Source organism: Xiphias gladius, chromosome 11, assembly GCF_016859285.1.
Source record: "Xiphias gladius isolate SHS-SW01 ecotype Sanya breed wild chromosome 11, ASM1685928v1, whole genome shotgun sequence".
Classification (NCBI taxonomy): Eukaryota; Metazoa; Chordata; class Actinopteri; order Istiophoriformes; family Xiphiidae; genus Xiphias; species Xiphias gladius.
Genome location: NC_053410.1, coordinates 3,902,055 through 3,917,115, shown reverse-complemented (window position 1 = coordinate 3,917,115; position 15,061 = coordinate 3,902,055). Strand labels below are relative to the sequence as shown.

At 40.8% G+C, this 15,061-nt stretch overlaps 1 protein-coding gene across 1 annotated transcript; it reads right to left on the bottom strand.

The window, feature by feature from the left end:
• Window positions 1-309: 309 nt before the first annotated feature.
• Window positions 310-13,967, bottom strand: plekha3 (pleckstrin homology domain containing, family A (phosphoinositide binding specific) member 3). Its single transcript, XM_040140125.1, has 8 exons — window positions 13,629-13,967; window positions 10,479-10,595; window positions 10,229-10,378; window positions 8,599-8,720; window positions 7,612-7,716; window positions 6,318-6,361; window positions 4,638-4,732; window positions 310-2,080 (listed from the first exon to the last, which is right to left on the bottom strand). Exons 1-8 carry the CDS (start codon window positions 13,666-13,668, stop codon window positions 1,971-1,973), a joined length of 783 nt encoding a protein of 260 aa, XP_039996059.1. The 5' UTR covers window positions 13,669-13,967; the 3' UTR covers window positions 310-1,970.
• Between the last annotated feature and the right edge of the window lie 1,094 nt (window positions 13,968-15,061).

The window sequence follows — 15,061 nt, the reverse complement described above, 5'->3', positions numbered from 1 at the left end:
TTCGATTAAAACACAGAGAGAAGAGAGAGAGAGAAAAAAAACACTAGGTCTCCACCTCCAAATTGACTGTACACAATTTGGGAGGTGGAGATTACATACACATGCACAGCGTGACAAAACAAGCTACGCAGGCGACACAACCAAGTTCTCTCACTCACTCACTCACTCACTCACTCACTCACTCACACACACACACACACACACACACACACACACACACACACACACACACACACACACACACACACACACACACACACACACACACACACACACACACACACACACAAAACCGAGTAAAGAAACACAAAAACGCTGCAAGTCGCACTGAAAAAAGATGGAACTACAAAAAAAAAAAATAACCAAGTTTCCAGGGGGACAATAAAACCTTTGCTATAAACAAATATCTGAATGAGAAAGTAAGAACGTTAAAACTGAAATAAACTTAAAACCATCAGCTCACTTTCCGGCTCCACCGACATGCGGTTAACGTCAGTGCTTCTCTGTATTTGGTTGTTCAGTCCCACAGAATTTCAAAATCGCTGAACGTGTTTCTCGGTTTGCCGCCCTTTTATGTCTTCGCAATGGCTTTTTCTCAGTGGCGTTCGCGCGCTGCCGGATGGGTGCAGATATCTTCTACTCATTTGCATGCGTTTCCTTAAGTTGCAGTGTGTTGAGCCTCCAGGGCCACTGTACCTTTTTCTTTGCGGGGTCACGTTTGGATGGAATTCATCGACAAAAGGCAAGTAAACACTAAAGAAATACAAACATTAAAAGGCAGTTACTTGGACACATTCACACCTGTCTGTAATTTACAGACCCCGTTCACCTGATCTGACTCGTCTTTGGAGTGGAGGTGAAAAACAACCCAGCAGAAACAAATACGAGGAGAAGGTGCAAGCTCCTCAAGGAGACAGCTGCAGATCAACCCGGAGTCTCGTCTCCCTCCGAGCCCCAGTTTCAAAGACCAGAACTCTGTCGGTCGAGAATGAGAAGGTGGTTTTTCTGGGAAAAAGAGCAATGGCACATTTAATGTAGATCACCGCGTCGGTGCAAAGGTTGGCATCTGAAGACCCAAGATCCTCGGCTCTCTGTGTCTGTGAACTGCAGCATAGAAAAACCGGCGTCGGGAACCTGCCAAGATGCCGCTTTTCAGTCCGGTTCATCCTCAGCTACACTCCGCCGTACCGGACCTCGCCACTGACAACCTCAGCGCTGGCAGGGAGAGGGACAGAGTTCCTGTGTTTAACCTCTGCTTTCGGCAGGTCAGCACAACGGTGGAGGCCCGGAGGAAGAGTGGCGAAGATGCTCCGGGGCAAAGGAAAAAAATCTGCAGAGTTCTCAAATGTGTGGAGACGGCAGAAAATACTGTGCGAGAAGATGCTTTTGTGGCACGGTCGCTGGATTTCGATGCCCGAACCTGATCCCGAAAAATTCAACACTGCCCGTACAATCTCAGGTCCGTCTGTATCAGTGAACGATCAACGCGAGCATCCAAACTGTCCAGAAGCCGTCACAGTCCTCATTTGGTTGCCACTAAAGAAAAACCCACTAGATTAACTGGAGTTAACTATTTTTCATTCACTTCTGGTCACAGTTTGTTTTGTTTTTTTTGATCCGTAGAGTAGTTAAAGCGTTGTATTCTTTCTAACCAAGCGTCTCAGGTTCACGTCCAGCTCAGGACAACTCTCAGGTCTCTCTCCTGTTGTCTTTTTCTGTCTCTCCAGTGTGTACTGTGCAACTTAAAGAAAGCTTTAAGGAGAAATTCATTATGATTACAAAGTGCACGTTTTTGGCAATCAGCTGAATTCAGAGAAAAAGCACGAGAAGGGAAGTTCCTAGAAGAAGTCAAATGTCGCTCGAGTCATCCTCGCTTCGATGAAGACGTCCCCGATAGTGACCTTGTCGTGTTCTTCTCACAGAGTTCACAGTTCAGCAGTTCCTTCAGGGTCTGGGTGGACGTCAGGGCTTCAGATGGACAGGTCAGTGTCTGTGTCCGTGGTTGTGGTCTTTGGGCTGGCACTGCCTCCTCTCTCCTCAGGAATGGAGGACGGGTCCCCGTTGAGACTGGGCAGCACACCTGGGAACACACATCATCTTTCGCAGGTGAGTTATCTTCATTCATTCAGGACTTTCAAGTTCAGATTCAAGTACATTTTTTTTTAGCAAAACAAACCAAAACAACCAGCCAGGATTCATTACACATACAGAAGAGGTGGGTTTCCATACATCGGTTTTTATGTGCATTTTCAATTTGAACATAAAAAAACGGTACCGTTAAAATAAATAAGTACCGTTAAAATATTAAAACGTTAAAAAAGCCTTGAAATGTCAGATCTGTATGGAGAGACAGTAATGTTCCTCAAATTAGAGGTAGAGTCAGTGATTCTAATCTAATACACTGTCAAATTCAGCAAATATCTCCTCACGGTCCGCTAGCTGGCAGTTGTGTGTGTGTGTGTGTATGTGTGTATGTGTGTGTGTTGGGAAAAAAAAAATCTGGTGTTCTGGTATCCGGGAAAAATCCGGGATTTGGCCCGCTAGTCCCGATGGCCAGTCCAGCTTTGATGGAGAGTTGAAAGGCACGAAGACGGATGCGGAGGTTGCTCTGTTTCTGCTTGACAGGTCTCTAAAACCTAAGTTGTGCCATGTTTCGCAGAGCCAGTAGGTCAGTATTGTTTTGTCCCCGTCTGCTCACGTTTGTGACAGATGATCCCAACTGGTGAGTTAGCAAGCAGGTACTGGTGTCACATCTGTGTGTCTGGAAAGGTTAAATTACTGGCCCACAGAAACTTGGCTCAATGTCTAGTTTGCCAAGATATGTTGTTGGGGTGATGTTAGCTGTAGTAGCAGGAGCGTTGTGAGCATCGCTGTCTGCAGCTGCTGTGCTGGCTCTGGGAAACCGTCTCGTCCTCTCTACATGTTTAGCGTCGCAGCAGCAACTGCAGCCACAGTTTGCCGTCATTGTTTTCACCTTTTGAGGTTTGACTGACTCTCTCTTAAATTACGTTTTGTTGTTGCCTACTGTTCTTCTACAGTGGTTTAACGGCACCCGCCCAGAAAATTTAATTTGCACGTTCTTTTGCTGATTTTCTTGAAATTCGGTTAAAATATGCAAAAACATTTGGATGGAAACGCGCCTGTAATCAAGGTACAGTAGCTGGGATGTGCCAAAAGTGCTTCTTTGCCGTAGCGCTGATGCTTTGACGCATTAACCGACCATGACTCGCGTCGGACATCGTCGTGTGTGATAGTTTTTAAACTGCATCAAACTAGATTTCTGGTGAATACAAGTGACCGACTAAAAAAAAAAAAAGATCATGTTTTGTTCATGCGTTTTTGATTATCAGTCCACGGAATCAAACGCGTTGCGTTTCCTGTGCCTGCAGTAAAAGCCACCATGTGAAGCAGCAGTAGGATGATCTGTTGTAGTTGGCATTAATAATACAGTAATACAGCTGCTGACACAATGTACAGAGAGCAAACAGTGAGGCTGATATCAATGAGTTGAGACCAGATAGAGCTAATTACTCAGTGTCAGTAGACCGAGTGGCTAAAAATGCAGATTGTTAATAATATAAAAGTTTAATGTGGAAAGTCAAATAAACTGATTATAGCTTTACTCAAAAGGAGGCAAAAAGAATTTTCAGCTGTTGATGGTTGTATACTCGGTTGGCAGTTTATTAGGTACACCCAGCTAAAACTAATGCAGTCCAATACAACAGTCCTACTAAAACTCCCACCTTCATAAAAACCCATAACGTTTGTCAAAGCTGTTGACTGACCTTCATGATCATTCTGGAGGACGGAATGTGTCGTCCTGCTGAACTGTATTTCACCAGGGCCTGTGTCCACAGGCAGCTGTTTTTTTGCGCTGGCAACGTCTATTTTCTAAACAAATGCTCGTCAAAGTCAGTTCTCCCTCCCCGCCGACCAATCAAAATCAAGAATGGGGCGGGACTTACGATATCAACACTGTCAACAATGGCAGAGCAGAAGACTGTTCCCGGCTCTCACTGACCATCCAGTTATTTATGCTCGGAAAATTTAGGTCCAGTGCAAAAATAGCTCCCTCTGGACACAGTCCCTTATACTGACAAGTGACAGGTATCAAAAAATGAGGATTTATTGCAGGACTGTTGTATTAGACTGCATTAGTTTTAGCCAGGTGTGCTTAATAAACTGCCGACTGAGTGTATGTACAGGTAAAGCTTTGTTTTACGGGTCCCACAGTTCCCTACAATTTTCCAGAAAGGAACTGATATGTGGCTGCAAATGCTTAGGAAAGTATTAGTACTGATTTTGATACTGATTATAGGGGAAGGGAGACAGTGTTCACTTTGTACACATGAGTTAAGGTACTGGAAGATTTGGCATTTCTTTCAAGGACATTCCTTGTTTATAAACTCCACTCAGCTGTTTAAATAATAGTTCCTGACTCTTTCTTAAGAATTTATATAAATATGTGGGTTCTTACTATCTGTTCTCTCTCAGAACAATTTCTCTTTACCTAGTGCCAAATGAAATAGTCTCCATTTTCCAGGAAACTTATTAGGAAATTACAAAGACTTTACAGGACCCATAAAATTAAGCGTTATTTACTGTATGTATAATATAACAATTTAGGTGCGTCTTACGTTCAGTATCATAAACAGAGCTGTCGGAGCATGTCCGGTTCCTGCGCTGAGTCGACCTTTGACCTCCACTCACGTACTCCTTCAGCACACCTGACCTGAGAAAAGGAAAGAGTGATAAAAGCTCAAATAGGAGACTTTATCGCATTTTTCTGCCACAAAGTAAGTTCATTTCCTTCGGCATCTCCCTCTTTCTTATAGCATATTGTACACAATTGCAAAAACGTCTTGTTTCGGATAAAACATCCTGCATTGTCTTCACTGGATGATTATCAATTACTAATATATTAATATCCATGTAAACACAGACAGAATTTGTTTTTCTGTGCTCAAGCCACGGATGGATTACTGAATGGATCTACCGCGCACAGACCCAGGGGCCTGCTGGGTAAGGGGGCCCCTGTTCGATGTGACTGTTAAAAAGTTCTCGTCAGAAAGTCTCAAAGTTCTGTTAAAAGACACAAAATGGTCGCAGAGAGACTCCAAATAACAACAAAGAGACGCAAAACGACCTCAGGGGCCCGTTATCTCATAATCCGTCCATGGCTTTGCCACATCTGCCCTTTGTTCCAAATCTCACTGAAACATTTTTATTTTGCAAGGTCAGGTGAAGGAGGAGTTAATTTAAAAAAACAAAAAACAAAAACTGAGCTTCAGCAAAGTTTGAGACCTTTGGAGGTGGAGGAGTCCAAGAAACCACATTGTTTCTCTTTCACCTGACCTTGACTTGCTCTTTTTCATCTGCAGCTGATGAAAAATCAGCCTGAACGAGTGCAGAGCAGATATTACAATTTGGTTGTAAAGGTCAATGACTTGTTCTATTTAATTTTCTCATGTTACCACAAAAGGACAAGAAGCAATGAGTATAATTAATCAGGGTGTGTATGCATGTCTGCTGTCGGGGGGGGGGGGCTCTCAAGTGGCTTTCAGACCATGTGACATTTGTTATGCAGAAACTGTCAAATCATGTGATACTGAAACTGTATTTTAAAACCATATTTGTTATCTTCAACAGAATGAACATCATCCCGCTCTTTACTGGAACCAAAACTCATGAAAAACACATCTGGTTCCTGTGATATTAAAACTCACCACTGCAGCAAATCCTGTCCATTAATCTTGTGTAAGGCTGACACCAGTTTTTTTTTAATTCAAAGTCTTGCATTGCTGCCTCCTGGAGGCCACAGTTAATAATAAATCAGGGATTCAGTAAACGTGGCATCTTAGCAGTAATGCACAAAGTCAGAGTGCATAAAATCTTGGTGCTCTTTCTGTTCTGTTTCCTTATTCGGACAGAAGGTCGGTTTAGAAGTTGATTTAAAGTTTAAAAAAAAAAAAAAAAAAACAGGTTTAACAGGAATCTCTCTTTAATCTGGCTTTTAATTTTGATTAATCCTACTTTGTCAGCTCTCAAATAGAAAACATTTTATAACAATTTGTGTTATAGTTTTCCACTTGGTATTATTGTTTTAAATGGTATTGTTATTAAACATTTTACTCATGGTTTATTGTTTATTTTCATATTTTCTTGCTGTTTCACATTGTTTTTGATCTTTCTTAGTGAAGCACTTTAGGAGGCATCTTTGCCTCAAAACTGCAACACAGATAAAGTTATTAATTGTAATGGGCAGTGGCAGGAGACTGGGTAGGTAACAAAGTGTGCACGTGTGTGTTTGAACTCACCTGTCAAAGCTGTATGTTCCAGGGTGACTGATCGACCTCTTCATCTGGGCAGACGGACAGAAAGTCAGAGGATGAGACATGTTAGTACAACAGGGCTTAACAGACTCCTACAGCTCTGCAGCTTCCTGAATGTGTCAGTTTTATGACACAGCGGAATGAAAAACAAAGGATCTGCATGTTATTAAAAAAATAAAAAAATAAGAAAAATAAAAAAGAATGTGAGCTTCATTAATGTCTACATGGTGAGCCGCCTGCAGCTCCACAACTCCTAAACTTTTGTTTCTTCTAAATAACTGGGTGTCTGACAGGACTATACCAAATAACCAATTTATTTTTCATAAAATAATTCATTTTGCAATACACATCTATTTAATTAGATTTCTTTTTGGGTATTATTGGGATTGTATCGTTGCAAAGACCTCCATTTCAGCCCGCGGTCATCAGGCAACTGATGGAGAGCGTAGCAGAGCGTAACATAATGTGCAAACCGATACGAAAACATCCAACAGAGATATAAAAATACAACAGAAACGTAGCTGGAACCAAATGAAGGCGCAGCGTTTACTGGGACTGAATGGTTTGGGTAATTTTCAGGAAGCTGAGCTACAGTTTTCTCAGGACAGAAGCAGAGATGTCGTACTGACTTTATTCAACCGGAAGTGGACTGAACGGACTGCAATTGTCCGTAAAGCTGTGCAGTAAAAGAATCTCTGCGACTGATATCAAAGTCTGACCTATACTGTTCATCTTTAAAGATTAATAAATAATTTTGTATTTCAGCTGACATTAGCTCAATGCAGATATATCAGGTGTTTATGTCAGCCAATAACTAACAAGACATTGCTGTACAGAATATTTGGTATGGCATCTGATTGAAGTGATCTTTTTTTCCCCCCCTAATTTTAACGGATCTTAAATATCAATTATGTTTATTTGATGCGTGTATGTGGGGAAAAAAAACAGGACTGTTAGATGTGTTTATACTCTCAAAGAACCTTCCTTAAAAATTTTGTACAAATCAGGTAGTAATTTAAATATGTAAAATGTAAAGCTGAACTGTTGCCGAGAACACGTCCCTGAGTACATCTGTCTCACTTCAGTGGTCTGTTTGTACGCTGTGTGCATAAGTAAAAAATCAAAGTTAAAGTAAATGAATTAAAGTAGACAGCAGGCTCATCTCTGGCCAATTTAAGTACACTGAGATGATGCCACTACGTTTCTTTTTTCACTGTCAAAAAGACACATTTCCTTGTAGACTTAATGTACTTGATTTAGCCGGAGAAAGTGTAATTACCCTTTCAGGAGGTCGGAGGTCAGGGGTCAGACTCTGGTTAGCCAGGGTCATACACTCCTCCAGAGTCCTGATAAAAGTCGCACAGGTCGCACTGAGGAGAGAGGCCTGGGGCGAGAGAGAGAATAATAATCATCCGTAGCTGTAACTGCATCAGTCGCACCTAACTGTTACAAAAGTCCTCTCTAAGAAACAACAGATTAAAGTACAAATGACAAACTGTTGCTGTTCAAGACAAATAAAAACGAATGTGTCATCCTACAGTAGATGTAACCGTTCTGTCTGTGTTACGGTTTATTTTGGTGTCACCCAAGGTTCAAACTGCTCCCTCATAGACTATCCGTAGCTCCCCTCGCTCCTGTACGGATGATACATGACATTAAGGCTGCACGTAACGATTATTTTTGGTTGTTTTTATCTGCTGGTTATCTTCTGGATTAATCGATTAGTAGTTTGGTCCATAAAATGTTAGAAAAAAAAAGCAAAGAATATGCCCATCATAGTCTTGTTTTGTATGATCAACAGTCCAAAACCCCAAATACTCAGTTTGCAATGATATAAAACACAGAAACACTGAAAGTCCTTCCATTGGAGGAGCAGGAGCAGGGACAGTTTGCTTAAAAACAATGACTCAATTGTTCAACTAATTATCAAAATAGTTTCAAATTATTGGTTATCATTGTTACTTATTTGGTGTTTTTGGTATTCTTTTCCTATATTCTACCTGTTTTTGTTAAATATCTTGCACCAGGACCTGATTAATCTGAAATTCATTCCTTTACAATTTGTAGGAATGACAACTGAATAAATTTTCTGCCGATCAACTAATCAATTAATCAACTAACCATTTCAGCTATACGGTACATGACACTACCCTGCTGTAAAAACTAGTGAAAGTTAATTGTGATAGGAAAAAAAATTGTCTAACTCTGTGGAAATAAAGAAAAATTATTTATTTACTTTGGTGTAAGCAGAAGATGTGTTGGTTACCTCAGAGGTGGGCGTGGTCTCTGTGTCGGCGGCGTGCTGCGATTGGATCGTCTGGACCTGCTGGACGAGGAGGTCGCAGTACAGACGAAGTTCAGACATCTTCGTCTTCAGACAGTCTGGACCTGGGGATGAAATATAACATTTGGGACATGAAGTCAAATAAAACCTTTATTAGACTTCACATTGAGGGCCAAATTATTGAGCCGTAGCATTTCATTTTTCACTTCTCCCTCACAAGCTGCTAAATAATGCAAGGTTCGTGCAATGTTCACCAAATTGAATTTAAGAAATTTTCCGACTTTTTTAAACACCATATAGGATGCAATTCAATACCTTTGTCATGGTCAAAGATTGACGGAAAACCTGCAGGGACAATAAGTCCTGCAGCACAAGCTACTTCACAAGTTAATTTAAGTTATGTCCTCATCTTCAGACTACTTCCCGGCTGCTGTGGCTAGCTTTAGAAACCGTGTTTGCTGACTGAAACAAAAAACGGTTAAACAGCTTCCTCCAGCACAATCCTCTTTCACATCAGTGTTAGTTTAAAGACGTGAAACGTCTCCTGCCAGGCCGCAATCACATACAGAACAAAAAAACCCCAAATATATTATGTTACTGTCTCTGGATGGAAAGCAGGAAACTTTGTTAATGAATTTTAAGACTTTTAAAAACCTTCGAAGGCCTTTTTTGAGGGACCTGAATTAAATGCTTTTTTAGGACTTTTCAAGGCCTGCAGTTACACTGTAACACTTAATCTCTGAAAACAGGTGAGATTTAAACGTGTGTCTTTTTAGACATGTCAGTGTCAGTCAATCTGTCCAACACTCTGGCCCAGATTGAACGACTTAACGACTATTGGACAGATTTCCAAGACATTTTGTACAGACGTTCGTGTCTGATGAATCCTACTGACTCGGGCGATCTTCTGACTTTTCCTGTAGCTCCACAGGTTAATTTGTGGTTTTAGTGAAAACTGAAGGTTGCCATAAATACCAGGCATTCATGTCCCCCACAGGAAGATTTTATCAACTCTGGCGTTCCTTTTAACTTTCCATTTAGCGCCATCATCAGGGCAAAATTTTAATTTGTCCGATTCTTTGGTTTATGCCCAGGTGCAGCCTAACAGATCAGCTAGCACGGATGTACTTGTTGCTTTCTGTGAGGATCAAATATGCATCATCGCTCGGTCCACTCCATTTTACAGTTTTAAGGACTGAATACCACTTTAACACACAATGTACAGTGTGTCAACAATTGGTTAACCTCACCATTTTTTTCCTGACTGAACCTTATAATTAGCTGCTTGGACTAAATTATTACTATTTCATAGCAGGAGTGAGAAATAAAAACATGCTTTTGCTTAACAACACACTGTATCTGTGAACTAACATTTTACCCCAGACAACGGTGCCACAAAGTGATATTTAAAACACTAATTTCCCTTTTGGTTTATGATGAAAAGCAACTTCACAAAATAAACACACCACTGTGAGCATGAATTCAAAGCGGAGTCACTATCTAAACTGTCAAACAACAGGTGTTTTTTCAGTTTGTTTTAAAGTCATTTTCCCACAGAGGAACAAACACGGACGAGGCAGCCGGACAGATTCACAATACAACCCGCTCGTACCTCTGTGTTTGTGACTGTCCAGTGTTCCAGCTTTGGACGAACCCAGAGCCACCAGCCACCTCTGTCTCTCTGCAGCGTTCACAGCCCGGACGTAGAAATGCTGCTCGCCGGGGATTATCAGCTCCAGACGCGTCAGATCTGTTGGATGAACTGAAACGAAAATTTATTTTTTTTTTTAACTGGATTTGATGGATACGTTTACCCTTGGGTACCAAGGATGAGTACAGGTGAGGTATACGAAGCGTTCTACCTTTGATGTCACACACGGACATCTTGATGGATCCCTTGCTTCCTTTACCGACGTCGTCCTCGCTGTCGTAATAAGAGATGACTCCATTCTCTAAGACGAACCAGCGGGGCTGCCAGCCTGGGGACAGAAAACAAACTCAAAACGTTAGCCACTGTGTGTCACTGAGAGCGGGTTTTCACCCAAAACAATGGCTAAAGTGTTCATTTTCAATACGAAGTTAACAAAACAAACATTGAAAGAGCTGTTTAAAAAAAGGCTGTGCAATAGCTGAAGTAGAAATCTATACCCCAGACATCATAATGTATAAGAGTTGGCCAGTTAGCTTTGTTTATGAACGGATAAAGGCTCTGACCCTTTTCTACATAAAGTGCTTTTATAGTTTTGGAAACTGTTCTTCGACCAGGGATTCACCACTGATTCTGCCACACTCTTCATTTTTACATGAACATATTTTGTATATCTAGTTTTTTTTTTTTTTTTTAAACCTCTGCACACACTTATTTTGTATGTTTGGATTGTTTTCATGTTTGCTTTTGTGTTCTTCTGCAAAAGTATGCATTGAATACCCTCTTCGGGGAAAAATAAAAGCCGAACTGAAATGAATTTAAATGCGTATGACTGCTGACTCATGAATGCAAAAACATGGAAAATTATGTTCACTGCATGAAAGGGAATTAGGGCTAAAGCTACAGATTATTTTCATCATCTATTAATCTGCTGATTATTTTCGCGATTAACTGACAATCGACTAATCGAATAACGGTCGCAGCTCTATCGACAACAGATCTGTATATAATAACTGGCAGCAGTAGGCAGGATGAGACGGGACAGACGGATGAGGAAGACCAGTTCTGCTCTCTGGTCTCCATAGATAAAGTGGGTGAGAGAGAGAGATGTTGGACAAACTCCCTACATGAAACCCTGAGCCCCTTCTACAAAGGGTGAAGGAATATCTTAGCATGTTGGACTGTTGGTCAAATAAAAATACATGTCGGGTGTATATAGTGCCTTTATTTGTATATTAGATGCTCATAATGCCTCCACTGTTCTATTTTTATAGTTTACTTATTCATACTATGCACATACACTGAGCTGGCAGTTTATTAGTTACCCCAAGCTATAACTAATGCAATCTAACCGAGCAGCCCTGCAATACATCCTCCTTCGTGACAGTTATAATGTCCAGTTTGTGCTGAAACTGTTTTAAAGAGGTGCTGATTCAGCTCTTTGGCCATTTTGGAGGCTTTTGTATTTCTGTGTTGCATTATACATAAAGACAGGGGTTTCTCTTATTCTGTCCACCCCATTTACAATCGACGAGGGTAGGTTAATTAACAGAAACACCTCTCTTTATAATGCAATACAGTTCAACAGCATAAAACAATGTCAATAAAAACTGAACATTATAACCTCCATGAAGGTAGGATTTATTGCAGGACTGTTGTATTAGACTGCACTATTTTTAGCTATGTGTACTGTTCTGTGACTAACACTGCAAATAATGATTATTTTCATTATATAAGAATCTGCATGTTATTTTCATGTTAAAAAAAAAAAGTGAAGCTTCACAGCTTCCTAAAGCCAAAGGTGACATCTTCAAATTGTTTACTAATTTGCAAAATGCAAATTTTTCCTGTTTCGATTGTTTCAGCTCAAAGTGGCACGTTGGGATGGATATGCACCTGAATCTGTAAAAAAAAAAAAAATGTACCCCTTTATTTCAGCTTTTGTGCAGAACTGAGCTCTTGGGAGCAGGAGCTCATACGGTAAAGCAGAGAAATGCAGTGACTAAGTTTCTCGACCAAGCGCAATAAAAAGTCTGGGAACTGTCACTTCATATAAATCAGACTGCTCATATGACAGTCATCTCATTCACAGCTGACAGAGAGCAGACTATAGTGGGAGTTATGACAGTCATAAGTACAATATATTTTGTCCTCTGCCACTATTATTTATAGACATGCCATGCCGCCATCATTAAAGTCAAATGGCACTTTAGTCTCTCTTACTGTGGGTCGCTTTTCATTTCTATCACTAGATCATTCGGCTCTGTAGTCGCATGTTGCTGTCAGTTCAATGCCAGTAATGGAAAGTAACTAAGTACATTTAATCAAGTACTTTAGTTGGGTAGAATTTCGAGGTGCTTTCACTTTACATTATACCTCTACTTCGCTACATGTTGTATTTATTTTTACTCCACAACATTTATCTGTCAGCTGCAGCTACTTCTCAGATTAACATTTAACATCAAATATAAACACATTTTAAAGATTACGCCAGTGGTTACCAAGCCTTTTTTCCACTTGTGCCTTACTAAACGGCATCGTGTGTTTGGGGCAGTATTTTATTACTGTCAGTCAAGTGCAAATCTTCAGCTTTTTCCTGAAACCGGGTTTCACTTCTCTTAATTCCTGTGCAGCGACATGCCTCTTGCTTACTACTCGTTTCAGGATTTCAGTCAGCTTTAGGTTCATTTGCATTAAAAACAGCCTGAGACGCTCTTAGATTTGTTCACTCGATGTAAGAAAATTGAAAACCCTAACCCTAAATTTTTAGGATCCACTTATAGCCAGAATTGTCTTTAAAAGCATTAGGGCTTTTGCACGCAGAGCACATTTTGCTAGTAAATACTTCAGTGCTGGATTTGAATGAAGGACTTTTACTTGTAATGGAGTATTTTTAGAATGTTGTAGTGGTACTTTTACTTAAGTAAAGGGTTTGAGTACTTCTCCCACCCACTGTTTCAATGTCATGTCATTAGCAATGGCTGCAGGTTAAAAAACTCGGATTTGTTTTTTTTTAATACAAAAAACAAAAGAGAAGTGCTAATATCGAGCTATTGGTGCTGGCTGCTAAGATTTATCAGCAGTGTAATTTCGGATTAAATACGTATCACATTAATAACTGGAATAAATTACATTACCATTAAATGACATCGGTGGCACGGCTCCGTGTCACGTCGCATCCTTTTAGGATTATTATCGTTAGCTTTTTTTTTTAAGCTGCGGTGATAACGGTTAAATCTGACATGCTATCTGCTAGCTAACTGACACAAACACCGTCGTCCATCATCCAGTCACCGTGTCTGTGGCCGGACAGTTAGCTGAAAAAAGGGTGTCAGGCAGGCAGACAGGCGGACGCAGGACTCACCTGTCATATAATTCGTCCATTTGTACAGAATCCCCTCCATTGTGTCATCTACATCGGCTAAATTAGCCTGTTAGCTAACTAGCTCTTCGCTGTAGCTCGGCAGGCTAACTTGAGCGGCGGCGGCGGCGGCGGCAGCAGCGAGCAGCGGGCCGGCTACCGTTCCCTGTGGCCGGTTAGAAAATAACCTTCATCCCGAGCTGCTGCTTCTTCTTCTTCTTCTCTAAAACCGTGCGAGCCGTTTGTGATTCATGTCGCTGGGTTAGCGTCATGCTGAGGGTTTGTTTTGTGCTGAGCTGTTCACCTAACTTGAAGACAGTCAGCTGATGATGATGGAGGAGGAGGAGGAGGAGGAGGAGGAGGAGAGAGGGGGGTCAACAAAATAGCAGCTCCTGTATGGAAGACTGCTGCGGCCACTGCAAAAGGAGAATAAAAAACATTTGTAAAAGTTAAACTGATACCAGCAAGTAACTAAGTAAGTTGACTCAAGTACTGTACTTAAGTACAAATATCAGGTACTTGTACTTTACTTAAGTGTTTCCCTGTCATGCTGCTTTATACCCCACTACATTTCAGAGGGAAATATTGCAAATATTTTTCTCTGCAGTTTATTTTGCAGCCGCAGTTGCTTTTAAGATTTCTCACACAAAACGTATGTTTTCATGCGGTGGCCCTGGGGTGCAAAACACAACAACAAAACAGAAAACACAACAGTTCAGAAACGATCACAACATCTGAGAAATATACAGCATTTTAGAAAACACAACAATATAAACGACATTTTAGGAAACACAAAATTTTAAAAACCACAACAAGAAGACAGGAAACACAACAACATTTGGAAAAAAAACAAAAACATTTTGGAAAGCACGACAACATTTCTCAAAACAACATTTTTTCCAGAAAAGATCATAACATTTGAGAAAACGCATTTTTGAAAACAACGCTGAAATAGAAATCAAACAATTTTACAGAAAAGACAACAAATGCATTATAAAGGGTGATGCATGGTGGCCCTGAGGTGCAAAACAACAACAAAAACCAAGGAAAAGTCCGGTTTCGTTAGCAGTTGCTGTTGTTGGGTTTTTTTGTTTTGTTTTGTTTTTCGGGGGGGGGGGGGGGGGTGCATTGTTTAGTCTCTTGAATGTTTAGTATACTTAGAAATGACTTTGCTGATGTAGAAAATATGAGCTCTGGTTGAAAATACAACCTCGTGAGTGACGTTTGAAGGCAGCATCAGTTCATCCCAAGGGGGGACATGAATGTCTGAACCGAATTTCATGGCAATTGATGTAGAGACTTTTCACCAAAAACCAAAAATGTCAAGCTAATGGTGGCGCTAGAGGGAAAAGTCAAGGGATCAGCCAGGTCATTACGATTCATCCTCTGGGAACCATGAATGTCTGTGCAAAATCGAATGGCAACCCATCCAACTG

What these genes read in the sequence shown, in the direction of transcription:
- plekha3 (XM_040140125.1), bottom strand. Translation starts at nt 13,668, where the DNA reads ATGGAGGGGATTCTGTACAAATGGACGAATTATATGACAG. An exon ending in GGACAGTCACAAACACAGAG is followed by an intron (nt 8,721 to 10,228) that starts GTACGAGCGGGT and finishes TTTCATCCCCAG; the next exon opens with GTCCAGACTGTCTGAAGACG. An exon ending in GGAACATACAGCTTTGACAG is followed by an intron (nt 4,733 to 6,317) that starts GTGAGTTCAAAC and finishes TCCTTTTCTCAG; the next exon opens with GTCAGGTGTGCTGAAGGAGT.